At 38.5% G+C, this 22,696-nt stretch overlaps 1 protein-coding gene across 2 annotated transcripts in view; it reads left to right on the top strand.

The window, feature by feature from the left end:
- Positions 1-8,970, top strand: part of LOC114847770 (NALCN channel auxiliary factor 1) — a 46,563-nt gene extending 37,593 nt beyond the window's left edge. Inside the window, exons 3-4 of one of the 2 annotated variants that reach the window (XM_055504769.1) lie at positions 2,441-2,612; positions 4,396-4,603. In XM_055504769.1, coding sequence (XP_055360744.1) covers positions 2,441-2,612; positions 4,396-4,464 — 241 coding nt within the window. In that variant the 3' untranslated portion in view covers positions 4,465-4,603. Of the gene's footprint in view, positions 1-2,440; positions 2,613-4,395 lie in introns of both variants that reach the window. The other variant, XM_029137804.3, reaches the window with a different exon arrangement.
- The last annotated feature ends 13,726 nt before the right edge of the window (positions 8,971-22,696 follow it).

Here is a 22,696-nt window from a genome sequence, read left to right on the forward strand (position 1 = left end):
CTCCTCCTTTTGTTTTTCTATTACATTCCCTCTGGGTCTTCTAACCATCTCGGCTAAACCTCAGTTGTTGCTCAGTCGTTAGTTACATTACATTTTCTCCACTGAACTGCTGCTGACAGCAACTATATGCTTCCTAGACGCCGGCTCCAGCTTAATCAATATACACACATGCATCACTGTAGGTTAACATACTGAACTGATAACGTGCACTTTTCAACGCTTTCTTGTTCTTTGGTGTTTGAATTCATGCTTGATTACATGCATCGACGTGTTTAGCCACACACACACACACGTTTGTTTGCATTTGTGTGGTCACATAATGTGTCCTACGAATGTGGACAGTGTGTGTCCACTCCGCTGCTGCACTGTGTGTTGGAGAGGAATACGTTGCACTAAACAGATGCTCCCTCATCCTTTGTCAGCAGTTTAGCCACAACCACAAGTCCAGATAAAGCATTAAGGATGAGGCACTGACAAGGCAGGGCCACCCGGGGCCACTTAAAACCAATACTACAGGGCAGGGAAAGGCTCTCCATCAATTACAGCCTTAACAGCCTAATCGTAATGAAATAATCCAATCCACGAGACAGCTGAGCCTCAACTTTGCAGCTCACCAACAGGCAAGCAACCCAGTGGCAAGTAAGCATAGCAGTGTTTTTAGGTATATAATTATATACATTATACAGTTGATATATGAGCTATTGTAAGTATAATTTAGAAGAGCTGTACCAGCAAATTAGGGAGTGAGAGCTGAAAACTGTGCATGACAAATCATCAACTGAAGTAAAATCTTACACGACAGCAAGACTTATTTGTTATTATTGAGTTGGTGGTTTTGAGTGTTTACAGTCTAAACCACACAGCCTGCATTGGGATGATGTCTTCCTCTCAGGCTTGGACACAATGACAGGAATTACAATAAAACAACAGAAGTGAGGTGTAAAAAATGAAGCAAACGGAGGCAGCCCAAGGAGAATGGACATTTGAGAGCCAGCTGGCTGACATGGAACTTGCTGAGTGTGTGATTAAGGAGGAAGCACTATTTTACTCTTTCCACAAGGGAGGTAATCGAACACAGCAGATAAAGAGTTATAAAAATGAAGGCAAAGGTCCATCCTAGCACTATCTCAATGATGACACGTCCCTGTTCCTCTCCACTGTCAGCCACTTTCTCCCTCTGTGGAATTCGTCAGCAGGATGATAAATTACAAGTCCCGGGTCTACACAAGACTTATGGCTGAGGCAGGCTCATGGGGCACGGTGTTTGTTTTTTTTGTTTTTTTTCTATGTACTTCAACAGACCTCGACTCTAACATTGTCTTCCGACTGTCGGTGGGCAGTGTAAATATCTGATAAACACCAGAACACGTTGCATAATGCTGACAGCTACACGCCCAAACGTCACACATACTTAAGCACAAGCAAACACATGGATGTGCAAACAGTGCGTTAGTAATTTGTGTACAAGATGCGACATAAGGTCACGTGACCCCAATTTCATGTGTGACATTTACATCATTAGAGCAAATTAGAGAGAAGGGCAGTGTTTGTGTGCATGTGTGTCCTCTGGAACCAACTTACTCATCTGCTGCAAATCTAATTATTAGCACACAGTCGTTTACTGTACAGTATCTGTGAATGTTTGCTGAGCCTTTGTGTGTGCACCTTCTGTCTATAATGTGCAGCACAGATGATGTAACGCAGCTGCTACTGTTTTGAAACATATTAAGTGTGATGTGTTGATGCACTACATTTGTGATTGCTTTGGCTTTTCCATCTTACTGTACATATTTTATAATTTTTTCATCTAAACTAAACTTTAAGGTTTATTGAAGTGTATGTCTTTCATTTTAGAGGAAAATATATGTGGTAGCATCTTCATGGTGAGCGCACACACGTGTCACTAGTATATCTGAGTATCTACAGTATCTTACACTGAGGAGTGACGTGAGGGAAGGTGTGTTTTAGGCCTCGATGACTGGCTCACAACAGGTGCTAACTTGTCTCGCACTCCCTGGAGTAGTTCACAGGAGATACTGGCTAATTGCTGCAGGTGATAACACCACACAATAAGGAATGACCTCATCACGTAACAAAAAAATCCCTTACAAAATTAAAAAATGCAAACATTTAGTTAAACACTTAAGCACAGAGTCAGCATTTTAGCTCCTAAATGCACGTTAGTGTCACTACAAAGCATAAACTAATGAGCTGCAGGAGCAATAAACAAGAATAGTTACTGCACTGTAACACTAGTGAAGAGCGGGTCAGCTGATACTGAGTGAGGACTGCCCAGCAACAGTCATGCTGCTTATTTAATCTGCTGTGACAGCGCTGCAGCTTTCACGCTGTCACGGGCAATACATGTACAGTACATATGAGAGTCACCACTAACTCATTACCATCCTCTCTCCCTCCATGTCTCTGTTTCCTCACCTAGACGGTTTATAAGCCCTGGCTGTGTTCTCAGTACTTCCAGACCACCCAGATGCACTGCAGCAAGCGAATCCCCTGTGGTCAGTACTGCCTGGAGGTGCAGCAGCGGTGCCCCTTCATCCTGCCCGACAATGATGATCTCATCCATGGAGGCAGCCCCAGTTTTATATGCACAGGTACCACATAGATCAACAGACTTTTCATCTTGTATTACTATTTTATTCTTTTTACAAACTAGAAAACTGTAAGCACAGTACATGTAGCTGTTTCCAATAGTGATGCAACTCAAGCAGTAGACACTAAAGCGCTTTGTTGATTATTTTGTTTTTGTTTATTTATTTACATGAAGAGCATTACTTCCCTAAATCCTAGCTTTTTCTCTAACATGCACTTTCTACACATTGAGCTAAAGCCTAATCGGCACATACAGTAGAGACTGAAGAGTCACTGGTGATTTTATAGTTACAGGAAGTTTGTTAATCAGCAGCCTAACGGGGTGATAGTCATTAACAGCTAATTGTTACTAATTGCTCATGGCACAAAGAATCAGCTGCAGAGTGGTGCACCGTAGCAGTACTGTGGTGCTGTGTGCTTGGCCTGTACTGAGCAGGCGACACTGTGGGCCAGTGTCAGTGTTTACCTCCAGCTCCAAACACAGTCAAAAACACACACAAATAGGAATCCTACATGAAAACTGAACCTCGTTAGGATTCAATTTTCACGTCCACAAGCCCGTGAGGCGAGTCCCCCACGATATGACTATGAGGAGATTTTTGCCCACACTTAAGACACTTGGATGCTGCCCTCTGGTGGTTTTGATAAGCCTCACAGAAAGGCAAGAACTTCATTTTCATTGTTTGGTTTGCTATTTATAATAATAATAATAATTAATACTTCCAGACACGTTATTGTTATCAAGTCTCATAAAATGCCATAATTTTGTACAACACCTAGAATATTGTAACATTTTAACACTGCGTCACAACAGAGAGGATTTTTATATATTTAGAATGAACATATACTATATATAGTATATATATATATAGTATATAGTATATCCATATACTATGGAATCGGCTCTTGACTTGATTAAGTGTTTGAATAAGATGGCAGCAGCATGTCAGTTCTTTAGACTGTGTCTGTTATTTCTGCATATTCAACATCTGCATGTCTGTATTTTGATAACAAGATTAAATAATTGTGATCACTCCAAATGCAGCTTATATCAGAAATATTACAGGAATATTACAATATATATTGAATAATTGTAGGGTTGTTCTTGGTTAACAGTCAGACTGTTGAGTGGGCACACACTTCTCCTAGGTTCACACCACACACAGTATTAGCATGCATGCAGGCTCCATAACGACCCCCCTTCCCACTCATAATCTCAGTAGAAGTCTGACAGTGTGTCAGTCCTCTGTTTGTTGTTTCAACCCCTCTGTTGATGCAGTACTTTAAGATGCAAATTGCTTTGGTTGCTACTTGCAAGCATTTTTAAACTGTTCTTCGAGTTAAGGTTTCTCAAAAATGCAAAAAGGGAAGATTTAAAATAGATGAGTTTGCTCATTTATTTTGCATTTACACATATTGTAATGTTGTATTAGTGGTAATACTGACTAACGCACTGTTAGTCTTCTTTTAATTTCTAGCACATCATCAGTTTTTATGCCTCTGGAAACCTGATTTTGTCTTGTGAAGCCAGCTTAGATTTGCCCTGACTTGCAGTGTTTTCTGCATTCGCACAACATTTCTTGATTGCATGCAGGTCCTTTTTAAAGCTGAGAATGAGCTCATTCTCACTGGACTCTGCGGAATTTATATTATATATAATGTTTTTCAATTCTCAAAGTAATTAGCATATTTTGAAGTGTGTTGTGAGCTAATGGTTTATATCTTCATCATCGTCATCATCTTCATCATCATTATCATTATTCCTGCCATCTCAACAATCCTCAGGGCTGCTGCAGGACTATCCATCAGGTGTGGATCCCAATGCAGAGTGCTGCGATGTGCGGTGGGACTTGAAAGTGGACAACCGTTCCCGGGGGACCCTAAAAAGAACTCACCCACCATGCCAGCACCGTACCTCTCTCAGCTCCTCGGCAGCCTGCAGACTATGTAACAGCCGGCTCAAACTTTGCCTGCTGGTACTCGTCCTCCTACACACTGTTGCCAGTCTCACTGCATCCTACAATGCAACAGGACTGGGCCTCCCCGTCATCACGTCTCTGGAGGAGAGCCCCGCCAATGAGGAGTGATAGAGCTTCCAGGGGGAGGCGAGACCGTCAGGGTGGGGGATTCCCTCACCATGGCAACCAATGTGGAAAAATACAGCCACAGTGGTGTGAACGGCTGGAGCTGTGTGCCTGTGGACATTCTGCAACACTTTCTGACAAAAAGGAAATGCAGGATCATTTGAGATAAAAGACACACAAATCAATCAAAACGAATATTCGATGAAACAGACACAGCAAGGGGCGGAACTAGGCCCTTGGGTAGTAAAAGGGGACAATGCCACAGCCTTTGTTGAGTGGGAAGGTCGGCTTCCTCATGGCTGAGTTTCTCTCACTACGCTTTTTTACACTGTGTTCCAATTATTGGTTTCTGTTGCACTGGCTGACTATGAAATAACATAATCATATTCTCTCTCTAATGTTCATCCTTTGTCTTTGTTTCTTGGTCTCTCATACAGGACGAAAATGCGATCTCTAAATAAGATAGACGATGTGTTAAAAAATTATTAGCCGCAAGTTTGCGTGTGTGCGTGCGTGTGTGTGTGTGTGTGCGTGTGTGTGTGCGTGTCAGAGAATGCATGTTGCAGACATGTACCCTAAAAGTCTAAATAACAGACTGATGCCCCCCCCACGCTACCAGATGTCGCTTAGCTTTGCTGTGCTGGCTTGAAATTCACTGGGCTTTCAATGGGGCTCTGGTTGTTGTTTCGCACAGGTTTATGGATTTCTCTCATCGTTTTGCGAGATAATACAATAACCTTTACAAAGTTACAAGCTCTACAATTTGCATCAAAAACAAGCTAACACCTGCCTGTACTGCGTAGGACATCAGGGGAACAAATCATTTGTGGAGTGTCACCAAATGAATGTTTCATCAAATGAAACAAAAAACGATAAGATGGAAGACACACAAAATTCAGGTTACCATAGTTATTTTTAGAATAATATTGATGCTTATCAGAAGGTTTCACTCATTTCTAGATAAACAGAAGCAGGACACAAATAAGGACATTTTATAGACATTGGCAAATAATGGTTTGGGTTACCACATGGTACAGTACTTTGTGTTGATCAATATATTCTGTTCATTTACCACTTTTTTTAATTCACATGACAGTTCTTTTGACCCAGTTCAGATTCTGGTCATGTTTCAGCCACATGGGTCAGCAAAGTTAACCGACTCTGGAAATGTTCGACACAATCAGCACATTTATCACCGTTGCTCCTGCTGTAGAGGTTTATCCTATTTTATGTGTATTAAAAGGTAGTATCCAGTCAACACAATGACCACACAAGAGGTTCTTTTGTTAATGATTGTGGTTAGTAATATACAAGTTTATTGCAACAGAATTTGTTGCAAAAAAAATAAATCAATATACTGTTTGTGCCTGAACCTAAACTATTTTAATGACTTCAGGCTTTTTTGATTCCAGGAAACAGATCTAAGACTGGATACTACCTTTAGAGCTACCTTTACAGTAAACTGAAATGTCCATTTGGTAACGATTAACATGAAATCATGTTAAATTCAATAGATATATGGCATTCTCTGGCAATCAATACCTATAGTATGCAGTAAGAATCTAAATCCAAAACAAATATGATTTGTTGGTGTTGAAATGTTGATCCGTTTCTTCTTTTAATCAAAATGTGTAATCTATCCTCATTAACTGCATGTGAAGGCTTTTTACAATTTATGACGGCCTCTTTTGTTAATTGTCCTCAGCCCCACTAAATAAGCATAAACAGCACATCTGCTCCGAAATCAGCTCCTGTAGCATGTCTTGTACTTTTTTCCTCAGAACATGAAACTAATCTCTCATCAAGTAAAGGGCTTATTAAGATATACAGTACAAACATTACCATCTACATCCTCAGATACAAGCAGACAAAGGTTACAAACATGGCTCATGTTTTTGAACGCTTGAGTGGCTGTTACAGAAACAAATTCAGAGATAAAGACATGACATCGTTTGGTACAGCACTAATAGTAAAACCCGATAATCATCTAAGTCAGCTGACATTATGTTTTTTCTTCAAAACGTTAACCAGCGTACGACAGGAAAGGAAGCGGTGTGACTTTAAGGGCTGACTTCTTTAGTTTTTACTTTGTGTCTTTTTAATGAACACAGCTGTGACATGAGCTATTCGAAGACAGACAGATGTTGCTGAATGCATTTTTTTCCACTCTGAGTATGTTGATTACTTAAATGAGATGTCCAAATCAATATGATGTCAAGAATTTTACTACACAGCTTATATGAGGATTTAAATCACTGCATTATCCACTTCATTGATGTATATTTGTTTTACTTTGACACTGATGCCACTTAGACCCAATGTTACCACTTATGCTTGCATTAAATACAGAACCACTCATTGTCATTCAGCACAACACACCCATGCCCGTCTTGGACCACATTCAGAGGTAGAAACATGCTGCTATACTATTGGCCACCAGTAGATGGAGATATTTGTATTCTTTTATATTGTTACTGCTGCTGAAGACCTACACAGATACACAGGAATCAGGAAAGCTGGGTTCTGAAAGATAAAGCAATGTTTATGTGTGTGTGGATAAGACATGTGTGTGTACATCTGTGTGCATGCATATGCGGGGATGTGTGTTTGTCTTTGTCACTAGTGCTGTCTCCTCTGCAGAGCTCATTCATGTTGCAGTGACCTTGGGCCCTGCAGGACAGGTGTGGCTAACCTACACTGTCTTTAGACCCACAAGGGATTGTGGGTAGTAGTCGCACTGCTGCCCTAAAGCTGCACGTAGTATGTTATGAAATCAATTTACTGCACAATGTGTAACCAACCCGAACTCAAAACAGACAGAGCTATGTTTTTCCTGAACATGTCTTACAGAACACATCCTCAGCTGGTGTCTGAAAGGTGGTGAAAGATGTCGAGAATGATGAAAAGAACCCACGGTTACTGAAGTGGACAGACATGTTAACCTGGTGCCAAATCAAGCCTTGAAACGAGTAACATATCTGCTCCATATCTGACACGACACAGCTTTTCAGCAGGAAACAGGAGGGGAACAGGGTCTGTCATAGAAAGGTGCCATAAAAGCCTCATCACCACAGCGAGTAATCTATTGAAGACAGGTGAAACCATTCTGCGCATCATGACAGCAGTAGTGCTGTGATGTCACATCCATCACAAACCAACTGTTGGACATGTTCATACAACAAAAACTGCATTCAAACGTCATGCAGAGGCCATGTCTGCTTTACACGCAGTAACGCATCCTCACCGTGGTTGCATGGGTGTAAATGCTGTGCACGTGTGTGTTCTTCTCATCTCTTCAGACACATTTGCAGCATCAGACGTGTGTGTGCGCGTGCAAGATTTCTTCCAAACAATAATAGAATTAGAGTTAACGTAAATCACTGATTTGACTTTTTTTGGTAATGCAGGCATGCACGCAACAATTACTCTGCTGTAGATTTTATTTTATGAATTTGTGTGTTCTGGTTTGTCTGTTGTTTACTGCATTATACCAAGAAGACATTTGTAGGGTCCTACACAGTAGATTCAGTCTAGCTCCCTGACAATGGTCTGTAGCAGTCGTAGGGTATGGTCTGTCACGTTCTATAACACACCGACCTACAAAAACATTTTGTGTTCCGCCCCTGCACTTATAGACTATGCCCTGACCCCTGTGCACCTGCCACCAAATGTTATGTACACAAATATTTTCCTGTCTCACTCCTTTTCAGCCTCTTTGTTTTCACAATAGTTCTGTTCTCTATCCTGTGGATCTATGCAGAAACATTCCCTTTTTGGTTGTAAATATGTTCCCTGGTATGCTGAACACTGTATGTCTTTACGTCCATGTTTTCATGTGCATTTTGAGTTGATGTCATGCTGTTTTTATCTTCTTATCTAATTCCTTTTGTATTTTCAGCGTCTGAAATCACTGATGTTAAAAGAGAATGTGGTGAGAATTAACCAATAGACTTGTCCTCAGCTTCGCAACCTTATTGTGAAGGTTGTGGTTCTGTGTGCGTGAGAAGGAGAAAGATTTATGATATAGAAATAAAAGAGGGTTCAAAGGCATATAGTATCATAAAAGTTATAATTATTATGATTACTATTATACTACCAGTATATTGTAATATTATAGATGCTTTAGTTCAAGTAACTTCTTTAATTTTTTTACAAACGACTTTGATGAAATGATTTATAAAACAGTCTCACAAGTCATGATCTTTTCAAAAAGTATGAAAACTACTGCTACAATGATTCAAATTGTGTTCTGATTAAATAAAATACAGACATATAATCTGTTTCTCTCTTGTCTTTGTATGATGTGCTGTTATTCTGAACAAGGTAAAAGCAATAATGGTGCAGCAAAAAAATTAAGATTTACAGTATATTAGTGTATACACAGTATATATTGTATAAAATGTGTATCTGACTTCATCTGTATCTTTATCTGTTACTACTGTAGAACAGGCAGTTTCCACTTCCTCTGTACAGACTATGATGATGACAGAAGCTGCAATCATAGAATATTGTTTTTACCGGCATATTTTCTTTGCTGATGCTGACAGCAGCTTGAAAAATCCCTAATGAAACATACTGGTGGATAACAAAGATGACAAATTGTCAAAAATGATTTACATCTATAATATAAAAATGTTAATAACTATTGTAATACTCTTCGAGTTTGTGGTATCGCTATAAGACATTATGAAAACATGAGAAAGCTCCCTTCTCACATACTCGTTCAGTAACTGAAAAGCTGAGAGAAAAAAAACTGCAATGCTTGTGTTCAGTACCAAAAAAAGGCCACCAGAGACTGAGGTTTTTGTTTAGTATAATATCAAACTAAACTTAGCGTGTGGTTCCACATAAAAGAGAGAGATGGCACTATTGGTACATTACTGGGAATGCAAGCTACAATAAATGACTAAATTTCTAGATAGTCCAGGTAATGTATGTTCACATACCAATAATAATATAAAGCATCAGCCGTATTTAAGTATTTATGCCATTAAATATTTACCACTCTGTTTCAATAAACACCCTGTCTTTGAGGTGAGAGTTAGGCCACAGGACTTTATATCCATCAGTCATATATTATGAAACTGCTGAGCAAGACCCAGTTGTGGCAGTGAGGTCAAGCAGATACACACTGACCCATTATACTTTAATGACACGATACATACAGTTATTCAGCTGAATCATGGAGGAAGCTGCTGGCTTACCTGAATTCGCAGCATATTATGTGAAACTCAATAACAAAAGTCTTCTATTCATACTCTGATGTATATTTAGTAGACCATCTAATATGTTGTTTGGATTAAGCCACTGTGGGTCAGTGAGATATGCTGCGTGAGCTTTTTTTGCACTGGTAGTTTGGATCTATAGCCAGCTCAAAAATTCACTGCTATTGTAACGGTGGATTATAAAACTGAAAGTGCAATAGCAAATTGTATATTCTCTTTCAGCTTCCGCTCTGTGCCATTGGCCCTTGCACCTCGGATTAAGTCCTCATTTCTATTTCAGCTTGTTGGGGGGATGAAGTGCTCAGCTGACTAATCCTCAGCTAGCCCGCCAATAGTCAGCATCCAATATTCCACCTGTCATTCAGACCACAAAGTGTGTGAGCGTGGGTGTTTAAAGGCCATGTGTTTTTAGGTTTAGGGATTTTTTTTATAATGTTGGCATTAATATTATCACATCTGATAGAATGTAAAGAACACTAGTAAAATGCAAAATACTGCATCATCCACTATCATAGTACTATAGTGTGATTATGTAGTTGGCTTATTATTAGAGTAAAACTTACATTCATACTCTTACTCACCATCAGAGGTCAGTATTTAGGGTTAAAAAGAAATTATTCAAAAAAACTTATCTGTCTTTATAAATATTGGGAAGAAGTTATTTTGCAGTATCTATCACCTGTTTACAGCTGCATGAAGGAAAAACATCTTAAAACGTGTGCTTCTGCTGTAAATTAAGATTGAAAGTACTTTTTAATCAAACTGACATAGTTCTGTGTGGGAAGTGGTACCACTGAACCTAGAAGGGCTGATCTTGGCTCGTGTTTTCTTTACTTTTTCCAGCTGTTGCAGGCTGATGATCGTTCGTGGGCTGATCGGACATGTGTCAGTTCTGCAGGGAGCTTTGCAGGTACGACATAGAGGGCAGGAGTGGCAGCATTAACAAACAAAGCAGGATAGCTTCAATTCAGTCTTTCACCACATCTGCATATGTTTTTGTATAAGTGTCTCCTTAGAGAAGAAATTAGAAATGTCAGTCTGTTTTAATATTTCACAAAGTTAAAGCTTCTGAAGTCCTTATGTAACAGCCCCTCGTAACAGTTTTTAAGCCAAGTCCCTGGCACATCCTCCAGCTTTTCCCACTTGTTTTTTTCATCAGTGTGTGTGTGTGTACTGTGTGTTCAGGTTTTATAACAAGAGGGAGGGGAGGAAGGCGACATTAGGACTACAGGGATTTAAGGAGATGATCTGCCTCAGCGGAAACACATCAGACAGACTAGTGTCATTCATCAGTTTTGACACAGAAAAAAAATGCAAATCTATTTATTGTGATTCACTGTTTAAAAATCTACAATCACCAGTTTTGGTCTCTGTTAAGGCCTTAATGGACGAAGCATAATTAAACAGCTGCTTGAGCATAGTTGGTGAGATGGTCAGAGTTGTGCAATTAATTGTAAAAGTTACTTACAACAGCATAAGTAGCATTGTGGACCAGAGTCAGTTACAACCAGAGCCCAATTACAGAGTAACTAAGTGATTCTTATTGCCCCTCAGTTACTGGTGAGGCCCATCCAATCAGCAAAGCCACCCCAGGCTGCTACATTAATAAATTAATTCATCACCACAAAATAATCTAAGAGGTTAGCCTAAGATGCTGCACTAAGGAATTTTGACATTAAGATCAGCTGCCTCTTTTCAAACACGCAGTTCAAAGCATTGGAGAAATTGTGTAAATGTTTACATCTAGTTCTGAGCTGATTGAGTTCCTAAAGGGCAGATTACAGGGCATGAATCACACAGCCGGTGTAGATGGTTGCTAAGCAGAAGCACTCCTTGCTCATGCTTTAATAGTTAAACACAATCTGTGTGGATTCCTCACACTTCTAGGGTGGCTGGATTCACACCCGCCACAGCCTCACATCTTTTTACATATGGAGAAATAATGAGAAGAATGAACTTTTAAATTGTTTCACCCTAGTTACATATGCATTCCCTAAACGTACATGTAGCATATTGCCAGCAGGGCCACAGGTTGGCAGCAGAATCCAAACCTAGAATGGTTTTGCGTTATGTCAAATTGTGGCATCTCAGCTACTTACTGTTTGGGGGAAAACATTTCACAACTTGTCCAAATGGCTTCAACAGCCTGAGAACAAATGGGTTGATTCCACTTCACACCTAAAATGAAGTGACATACAGTATTAGGTGGAAAAACTAATGGACGAGTGGACCGTGGATCTCTAAGTTACATCTCTAACTCCTACTTGATTGCGAAAATCAGCAAAACAATATTGATGATGACATATTACCAAAGTTTAGACTAAGTCCATAGTATCTTATTTAACATTCCCTTGGTACTACATAATATCTGTTAACAGGTCTGCATTTCCCACCGGCTTGCCGAAACAAAGCTTCAAAGACGATGCAAGAATGGATGGTGTTTTCTACAGTGCATGTCTGTGTTATGTCTTATAATCAGAAACACGTCGGGTACTGTAGAGCAAAAGAGGACGACCACAGTCCAAATGCTTATGTGCTTTGAGAAGAAAAGGGAACGCACATGAGCTTACACAGATGCACATGATGACACACATTGTGGACAAACAACATATTGAAATAAAAAAACTGACACCCTCTATTTATCTTTACAAGACTGTGTATACAACAAAGTTTCCTTTTTACTGTGACTACAGAAGCATTTACATTAGGCTATTCTTCTATGTTCAATCCAACCCTACAGTACGTATATTCTCCTCACCCATTTGTTATCATGCATAAACTAAACTGGGCTGGAAATGTGTTTCATAACTGGATAGTTTGGTTAATTTGATGACATTACCAAGAGATGACAGACGCCATGAGAGACAGTGGCTTTATTAATAAGCCAGCATATTATTTCCTGGACTCTACTGATGAATAGTCAATACATCATAGATATGATGTGCTGCATTCACGGGTAAGCCTCCAGCTGATAGGAGCCAGTATTCAGAAATTGGCAATATGCAGATGCATTAAATCAGCAGTGTACACTGCCATCACTATTTGAACAAAACTAAACTGCAAAACATTTACAAAAACATATCTTTTTGTGCAACCACAAAACGCATCTGGGAACGCAAGCACACACGCACGCACACCACTGGGTGTCACCCATTATTCGCATCACCCCATCACCATGGTAGCAATTCAAAGGGCTAGTCTGAGGCTCTTACGTGCAGTAAGAGCATCTTATGGACTCATCTTGAAGATGGGTCACCCAAACACAGGCACTGAACATAAAACATAAAATGCATTTCCATTTTGAGTAATTTTTGGTCTGAAATGTACAGCATTCTTTAAGCAGAGATGAGATTGTACAGATAAGATGATTGCCACTGCTTTCAGGTCCTCCTCCACCCTACTTTGTTTGGACACAAGACCAAGGACAGACATCCACCCTAATGGATAATTTACATGGGCAGTTTTTAACATGTAAATTTCATTCTGTTGAGCTGGAATCAATGATTATGATGAGTTAAGTCTTCAAAGCTGGAACAAAAAAATGTGTCCAGTTCCAGTACTAATACACTATGCTTCCTGTCATACTGTATGTAGGTCACAAATTAACAGAGACGTGAGAACTTGACTTGTCTTGCTATGGCGATCTCTAATAAAAGGTTTTTAGATCGATGCCCAGCTGCATTAAGGTTTGTGATTACGGTTATGCTGCGGTTGGACTAGCACAGAAGCTTGCGCTCACGGGTCACACAGATGGGAGGATGATTCAAGAGTTAGTGTGTAATGGGGTAAAATATTGTCATCTGTGTATCTTCCTGCTTTGGGATGACTTTTAGAACCCACTAATCCTGGATGCAAGAACACACACACACACACACACACACACACACACACACACACACACACACACACACACACACACACACACACACACACACACACACACACACACACACACACACACCATTTTTAGTGTCTGTCTCTCTTTCACACACACATTTATCCATACTTACACTGTATATATTCACCATACAGACACTAACTGATATGACATGACATTTCCCATCCATTACAATCAGGCTGATTACAAATAAAGTCCTGTAAGTCTAAAGGCCTAACTCTAACCTTAACCACGGAACTAAGTCTTAACCCTTAGTCATTTTAAATAGTGAAGACCAATCAAAATATCCTCAGCAGTCATGAACTAACTTCTGTTAAGTTACAGAATCGCACGTGCAGCGCACGCGCACACGCACACACACACACACACACAGGTCACACAGAGCACCAGTGATTAGACCTAAATGGAGCTGAACCCTGACTGATAACATCTGTTTCTAATGCCATCTGCCACAGGCATCAGCCACTGGCTGGTGATGGGATGACTGTGTCTACAATAAATAGACCACAAGCGTTCACAGTAAGACTCACATGACTGTCTCCGTCGTGCTGAAAAAAAAAGTAATGTCTTTTGTTTTTGTAAAACGTAGACAGAAATCTTAACCCTGACAACCTATAATCTATAATGACAAGTCAAGATGTTTGCATGAAGAAAGCTCTATTGTGAGTGGTTAGTGGAAAAACAAACTACACACATTATTCATTAGGAAATCAACATGAATACTAAAAAGTGATAATAGTTTTTAAAAAGGCAATACAGAGAACAACATTCTAAACATGAACAAAATTTGGTAAAACTGTCCTCCCCCACAAACAGCTCATAGTCAATGTAGATAGATCTTTTATCCATCTATTGTAGAACACATCACTGAACTCTATTGTTCTGTGACAGCTGTGTAAGGCATGTGAATGACGTTCATATGTTCAAAATTCAAATAGTAATAATGAGAGAACAAAGGAGAAGGTGACAAAGTCATGTAGGAAGGATGTTATAGCTGTGGAACAAATTTAAAATAGGATGCCACCATAATCTGTGTTGTTTCTTTTAACCTTGAAATAATAAACACATGCATTCAACCCTGACAGCAACCTCCAAACTTATTTACTGTAGATCAAGCCACTCACAAACCAAATCTGTCACTAAACCAAAAGCCTTATTTGCTTTAGTGCTTCAATCTCGTGATAGGTCTCGTCATAGGAAGAAAAGTTTTTTCTAATAATCTTTCTGAAGCATAATCATGTAATAAAAATGAGAAAACATAAAATACAACACCATTAACATTGCACAATGTCAGTACTGACAACTGCATGATGGCAGCCTATTATGATAAGTCCTTGTAATAAAACTTATTCAGTATCAAATCAGAAGTGGGTGAAAGAGCTAAAAGGATGAATAAAAGATTCTTGTTAAAGCATGTTTTGTAACTGTTTCATTTTGAGGTTTAATAGTGTCACTTGAACGTGTGTGTGGTCACATAAAGCGATACTTCACTGCTGAAAAGCAAGTTGTGTTATAGAAATTGTACATTTTATCAGCTAAAATGTACAAAAACGTTAAACGTTGTAGGTCTATGTCCAGAGAAAACAGAGAAAATGGCAGTGCTACAATGTGTGTTGAATATGGTCATATCCTACAACACACAGAATAGAGTGTGACAAATCTCCCGAGCTGCAGCTGATTGGACCTACCTGTGCGTTTACAGTGTTACTCCTTCAGGTTTACAGACTAACGTTCAGAAATTGCTTTACATTTTTAACAAAAGATTATATTTTGACAATGTGTTTGAATAAATATATCGTTTCTAAGTTGTTTAGCAATCTTTTGTTTTAAGCCAAATGATAATTTCTCTGCATAAACAATATGGAGGAATCTGAGTGTCCCTTCATTCTTAAATACTTTGGTCAACCACCATTGAAATTCTGCGAGGTTTTCCTTTAATCCTAACAATCAAATTGTAAACCAAAACTTCCTTACATTACCCAGACACTAAACAAATACAATGGCATCACAATGGGAGAAAGATGCCATAAACCTGGTTATTCTGCTTTGCTTGTGTCCCTAGAATCAAGGGAATTGTTGTGATGCAGCTATTTTATACAACGGAAATTTGATTTGGAGAAAGTGGAAGATCTCCAGAATTCCAGAAAGATCAAAGCACTCAAGTTTAGTTCAATCAAGCCGATTGGGTTCCTTTGCTGTTCTACCAATACATCACTTTGGAAGGGAGAAAAAAACTGGCATTTGTGATGTTTTGATATTTTATTGACATTACCCAGTGGTACATACATGGGTCATCAGTAAAGTGATATTACCTGATGTCACCAGGTATGGCGGCACTCTGCCAAAGGCCTTTATACATTTGAAAGCAATTACTGAATACTGTATAATATTAGGTTTGACAGTTCTGTACTTCTAGTGAATGGTTACAAAATGTATGACCTGTTTTTGATTACATGAAGCCACATTGTTACGTTTGTACATAAACCCCCCCTTTGTACACAGAGGCTGCAGGTAATAGTGTAATGATTAGGATTCATGCCTTGGTCTTTAGCCGACTCCAATTTCTTAGGACCAATTTTCACATCCTTGCCTTTTGTCACTTAGCAACCAAATGCCCCGAGACTTCCTCTCCTATGCCAGTCATCTGTCCTGCTATGCCTACTCACACAGATGTTCCAGGTTTCCCATTATCCAAGTCTCTATTCAAATCCACCAGTTCCACCTGTTCACTGGATCACTGCCAGGTTGTTGTCTAGGTTCTAGTAGTATACTGGGAGTATTCAGTCTGCTCTTTTCCTAAAACTCTTCTGAACTTTCCTGCATAAATGTCATTTTATAATCACTTCATGATGATCTATTCATTGCACCTGCTGCTGGGGGTTGCCATGTCTGCATGGAGAATCATTTCTGTTGCTTTGCTGACAATGACTACAGCCCTTTTTTAGTCCCTGACAAAGTCAGTAAGGTAACAATTCATAATGGATGAACAGCAGATCTGAGAGATTCAAAGCATACCACTGAAAGCTACTGCATTGTCAGATGATGCAATTGAATATATTATTGCTGACAGACATGGGATATGCTGCAAATGCACATAGACCCATTCACATAGCACAAAAGGCTGCATAGCATATATAACCAGTCACATGGCATCTCTTACTTGGAATAATGACTACACGCCCACCAGAAAGAATAAGTGATTACATTGATACACTATTTACTGTTACTGTTTGTTACTACGATAATAGGAAAATGTAAAATGTATTTTATGTTTGGGGAATTATCCAAAGGTAATAATCCTCATAGGTAATGAGATCTAGTTTATCAGTTGAACTAGCAATAGAATACAGCTGGCTATAAAGATATTACCTTTTACTGCGAATATTCACTATAAAATACAACAAAATTTGTTTACCCTAATAGGCACTGTTTGGTAAAGTTTTAGAATACATTCTGCATTTTATTGTAATTAAGCCAAACTTGGGGGTGTAGGAATTGACCTCCTGAATAACTTGAGTCTCCTGAACAAACTCAGCAGCAGCTCAGATATGTCCAGAAAGGTGAAAGATTTTGATATATAAACATGACTCCTACAGTTTAGACAGGGCACCAAGAACATTTTTGCTCAGTGGGGTAAAAATATGAACTTATATTATTGAATACTTCTAAGCAGGTTGGTGACTAAAAATAGCAACGTGTTTGTTTTGACCCCTACAGTGCTCAAAGTGCACTGGCCACAGACCTTTAAAATATCAGAACTAGTAACAGTTTGATTCTCACCTCAATGTTGTCAATCACAGCAACAGCTAAAGGGTTTTTCATATAGGACCAAACATATTTCATTGCAGCATGGTGTTTTGCATATACAGTATACAGTACACTCCTTCCTTCCTTCCTTCCTTCCTTCCTTCCTTCCTTCCTTCCTTCCTACATACGTACATACAAATTAAGAAAATGTTTGACAAATCACTAATTTCTATTTGAGATAAGATACTTAGTTAAGATTTTAGTTTTAGTTTTTTTTAAGATAATGAATCTTTTATGGCTATGAATAGAGAGAGTATTTTCTAAACACCATTTATTTAATTAATGCATGTGTATATGCAAAGACATGTGTTTGTATAGGGAGGTGGGCAAAAAAAGTGGGCAAAGCCTCCTGGACATATTCCTCTTTCTTCTGCATGCAGTTGAGCTACTGTACCAGTTAAGCCCTGCCAGATCAGTGCGTCGACAGGGGATTCCAGTCAGCTAAGCTGCTGTGGGTGGAAGCCTACCAGTCAAGGCTGAGCACAGCTTCTGTCACGCACGTTTTCCATCCAGAAGTGGAAACTTCATCACTTATCCAATCCTTATCCAAGTGTGCAGTGTTACCATCAATGTTTTTCATCTAAATGTCTGATGATCGGTTCCAAGGCTAGCCTATTATGTGCTTGACAGCAGACAGATGTCAAAAGCAGTGTTAGTAATTCTCCATGGCAAGTGTCTAGATCACCTGGGACACCAGGTGATCTAGACACTTGCCACACCAGGTCCTCATCAACAGCAACAGTACAAACCTCTATCTAAATGTGTGCTATCTCCTCACTCCAAACAGTCATGTCACATGGCCTTTTCCTATTAAAGGGAGGTTTTACTGTCCACTGTTGCTCAGGGCACTATGCTATGTTTAAAACACTGTACACTACCTTTATGATGAGCTCTGCATCTTCGTTCCTGACTCCCAGATTGATTTCTACACTTTGATGAAATAACTTTTTTTTCGTCCCTCTCGAACAAATGTTAAAGTGCCAAAAGCCTTGTTCACTTTGCAAAGCTGTGCTTTGCAAGATGAATGATCATTTAGGTTTGTTTTAAAGTAAAACCATGGGGGATAATAGTTTTGGTCCCTTTTGTATTTTTCTGTTTTGGTTCAAGCCAAGAAACAAATAACTTAGCCAAGGTTTCTTCTTGAAAGCAAATTAAAGAATTTCAGTTCACTTTTTAAGGTTTTGCATGTTTTCATAAAAAGCATAATACCTTTGTGTTGAACTGTAGCTTAGTGAGGTTAAACCTACGTTTTCAGGTGAACTCCAAAAGCACAACAGTGAGCTAGAAAGATGATGGCACCATTCTCACTGCTTTTTTGTCAGTGCCCCATTTTATTCTAGCATTGATTCTACCTGCAATGTGAAGCACTGAGGGGAAGCCAGCAATTAGTGTTGACAGATTTGATTACCTCAACTGTGGACCTGCAGTACAGCTACAAAAACAACGTTTGGTTGGCACAGAGAAAGCAATACAGGGTTACTAGAAAAAAATCACAAATTTCATAAAATACAGTGAGAAGCTTTGTCTTAGTCATCCTGTTAGTGACATTTATGACTGATTTATTTTATTGTATTGTAATTACTTAGCACAAAGTATTAGCAGGCATTATTATACATGAAAACAAATCTTTAAATTGACACAAAAGTCTCAAAAGCCATGTTTTTACTGTATGGTGAAGCAGATTCTCCGTTACCTGATAATAGACACATTTGGAAAATGTTATCATGCCAGCATTCCAGTGTTACTTCTTGTGTATTACCTGTGTTTATGGTGTATGTGCATGACTTGCCCTGTTCTAAATTAACCACTGATTTCCCTTTGGTAGAAACAGTCTCTGCCTTTGATTAACATGTTAGAATTCAGCTCTGTTGCTCCCATTTAACAACATCCTGGCAAACAGGAAAAAAATGCTGCACACACGCACAAGATGGCATTTGTTAAATCCTACCTCTTCAATTCCTGACGGATCAATCTATCAGTCATGATTTGATCTGGCTAAGGTAAAAGTCACCAGTTACTTTATTTACCTTTTGATTAGATTAACATCTTACTAAAAGTATGTGTGCAGCTTTGTCTAAACATGTAGGATTTTTGTTGTCTTTCTTCACACAAAACAATTTAGAAGCAGTTACTGTAATTTAGCATCAGTGGTTAGTTTATTTTTGTATAACTACAGTAAGTAACCTTACATGTAAATTTCCTTTTATTATCCTTTCTTATGCAGTATATTAATGAAGCCCCCTTATCCAGTCCAGACATTTACAGTACATATAAAATTAGAACACTAATGTCACTGCAGTTGTACACAGATTAAATTTGTTAACTGAAAGAGTGCATTACAATGAAATGTTTGTCTCCACAAGACATTACCTCCTCCACAACAAAAGCTTTCTAAATTGTTTTCATATGTAAATGTTAATGGTTTGGCTGTGACTAACTCTCATCTACTGTAACTGTGCTGTATCAAATTGATTTAATTTACCCTATATTCATTTTATATCATTTATAGAACAAAAATTGAACCATAACTTCATCATATTTATCAGGCTACAGTATGTAGATGGTTATTCAAACAGTGAAAGCACCTTTCAGGAAACTGTGCTTTAGAGAAAAAAAGGCAGACTGGAAGCAGACTGCCTCACAAATGGATTACAAGCACATCTCATTTGAAGAATTACAGTATGATAAATAGTTGATCATTTAAAATAATCCATGTATGGTTAATAACCAAAACATAACATTTTGTAATCAAGCCACTAAGAGGTGTCTAAGAAGTCATTACATTTACAGTATCAACATGGACTCTAACCTGGCAACACAGGCCACTGGGAAACTGTGTGACCATGTGGTCCACCATCCTTTCTGATTATTTATTTGAAAATTGTCCACAGATAGCAGGTTGTCACATCTACAAATAAAGTTATTTAATTAAATTGCAGCCTTTTGAAATTATGATCACACATGAAGATTACTACTGAAGTAAGTGTACAGGTCTAACAACTTAAAAAGAGTACAGTACACGTACATCAGATTGTACAGTCAAAGGCATATACTATAAAATTATGCAACTGTAGCTATCCTCTAACCACAAGAGTTACAGCAGATGCCTACAGTTAAAGGGGTGTTTTAGTACTTAGTTTATGCTTTCTAAATTAAAATGTGAATTAAATTACGTTGTCTGGTGGTTGCCTTATGCAGTATAGCATTAAGCAACCACATTCATTTCACATGTCCAAGTGTCCATTGTGCTTGTGACATTTATTTGTGTGTTGTGATCAACACATGGCACTGCTATCTCATGAATTTTTCTTACAGTAATTTTCCTACTTGGGCTCCACGTGAGGCTCTCAGTTTTGCAAATGCTGTATTTCTGTCAATTTTGACCGCTTAGTTGTAACATGAGCCTTTCAGGATCTCAGGGGAAATCTATTTCTGATGAGATGTCACACATAGAAATAAATAAGAATATGGTGCTGAAGCAATTCTTACCAAAATATTCTGCTACCAAATCTGCAAAGTACAAACTGATTAGGATCAAACTGGAACATAACACAACAAGTTCTAATCTTATAGGGTTTAACAACAATCATCCTTGCAGCTGCACAGGGAACAGTTACAGTATATAGAAAAGTTTGTAACTTTGAAGGATAACAGCTTGATTTGGGTCCTTTGAAACTTAATGAGGGCCTATAAAGTGCATTTTTTGTATTTTGTAGTCCATTTCTTTTAGTATTGATGCATTTCAGTTGTAAACATACAGTATAGAACCACTATAACAAAGAATAGAAACAGGACCGTTTGTCATGTGGGTGTATAAGTACTGTTTACAACAGATATTAAAAGTATCCTTTAATGTTACTCTCTAACATTATGCCTATTCTATTAAGACCTTATAAAAATTCTAATTCTTGAAGCTCCCACCCTTCATCAGTGTTGATAAAATTGTCAGTGACATTTGAGGTATAATAATGTGCTTTGATGGATTTCTATTAATAACTTACTAAGCCTGGTATACAACATCAGCAAGCATACAGACCTTTGCTCTTAGTTCTGTTTTTAACATTGCCTAACATTGCCTGAGGGTAGACTCCCATCTTGACACTTAAAGTCAGGGGACAAACGTCTTTTCCATAAAGTAGGCACTCAGATTTCATAAAAGACTGACCCATGATCAGTTACAATACATTGCAGTCTCGCTCTGAAAGGTGTGTATTTTAGCAAAGAATAGAATGCTCATCTCTCCATCCTGCAGATATACTGTACTGTGAAGGAAAACTGAAAGTGGGTTGCACTATAATGGCTCTACTTTCCAGTATTTTTTCTTTACTTGGGTCTTATTATTAGGATTTGATGATCTCTACATGTGAGTTCCTTTAAAATAAGTGGTGACCAAATAACTGATTCATTAATCTTTAAAAGCCTGGTGTCCAGGTGGAACCTGCCTCTCACCTAAAGTAAATGTTTGGCAGCAGCATCTCTGTGACCCCGAGTAGTGAAAATAAGTTTGGGATAATGGACATATTTCCCCTTTAAAGTCAAAATAATTAAAAGCTTAATTTAAAATGTGATTTAAATGGCAGTGCATTAGTCTTCATACAGTCATTTTACATTTGGTTTTCCCAAAATAAGTTGTCAAATTTTTCAAACACCCTATTTTTTTAAATTCAGCTTTAATTATTAGAGTTCATCCATATTCTAGACCAAAAAATTACAGAGCTCAGAAATGGAATTTAAAGTAGGAGCTTTGAAAAACAAGAAAAAGTGGTACCTTCTCTAAGGTAAACTGTTGGTATTCGGTAATAATATCTCTTTGGAGGTGGGCTGTGGAATTGCTGTACTATTCTGCTTTAAAAGTTACTTGTGTCGCCATTTCCATTCATTTCTAGAGCAATGGAAGTGTTCACATGTTCCTTAATGTGGCTGGTCAGTGCAGATAAAGGGTCAGTGAGCAATATCTAATTACCCCTGCATGCTATTTTTCATTAGCTTTACTTGGTTAGGTTTCCTGTCCTTTACTTTATGCTATACACTTGGTTTAAAAGAAAATGAAACTTCAACTAATTGGATGGTGG

The sequence above is a fragment of the Betta splendens genome, chromosome 21 (genome assembly GCF_900634795.4).
Source record: "Betta splendens chromosome 21, fBetSpl5.4, whole genome shotgun sequence".
Classification (NCBI taxonomy): Eukaryota; Metazoa; Chordata; class Actinopteri; order Anabantiformes; family Osphronemidae; genus Betta; species Betta splendens.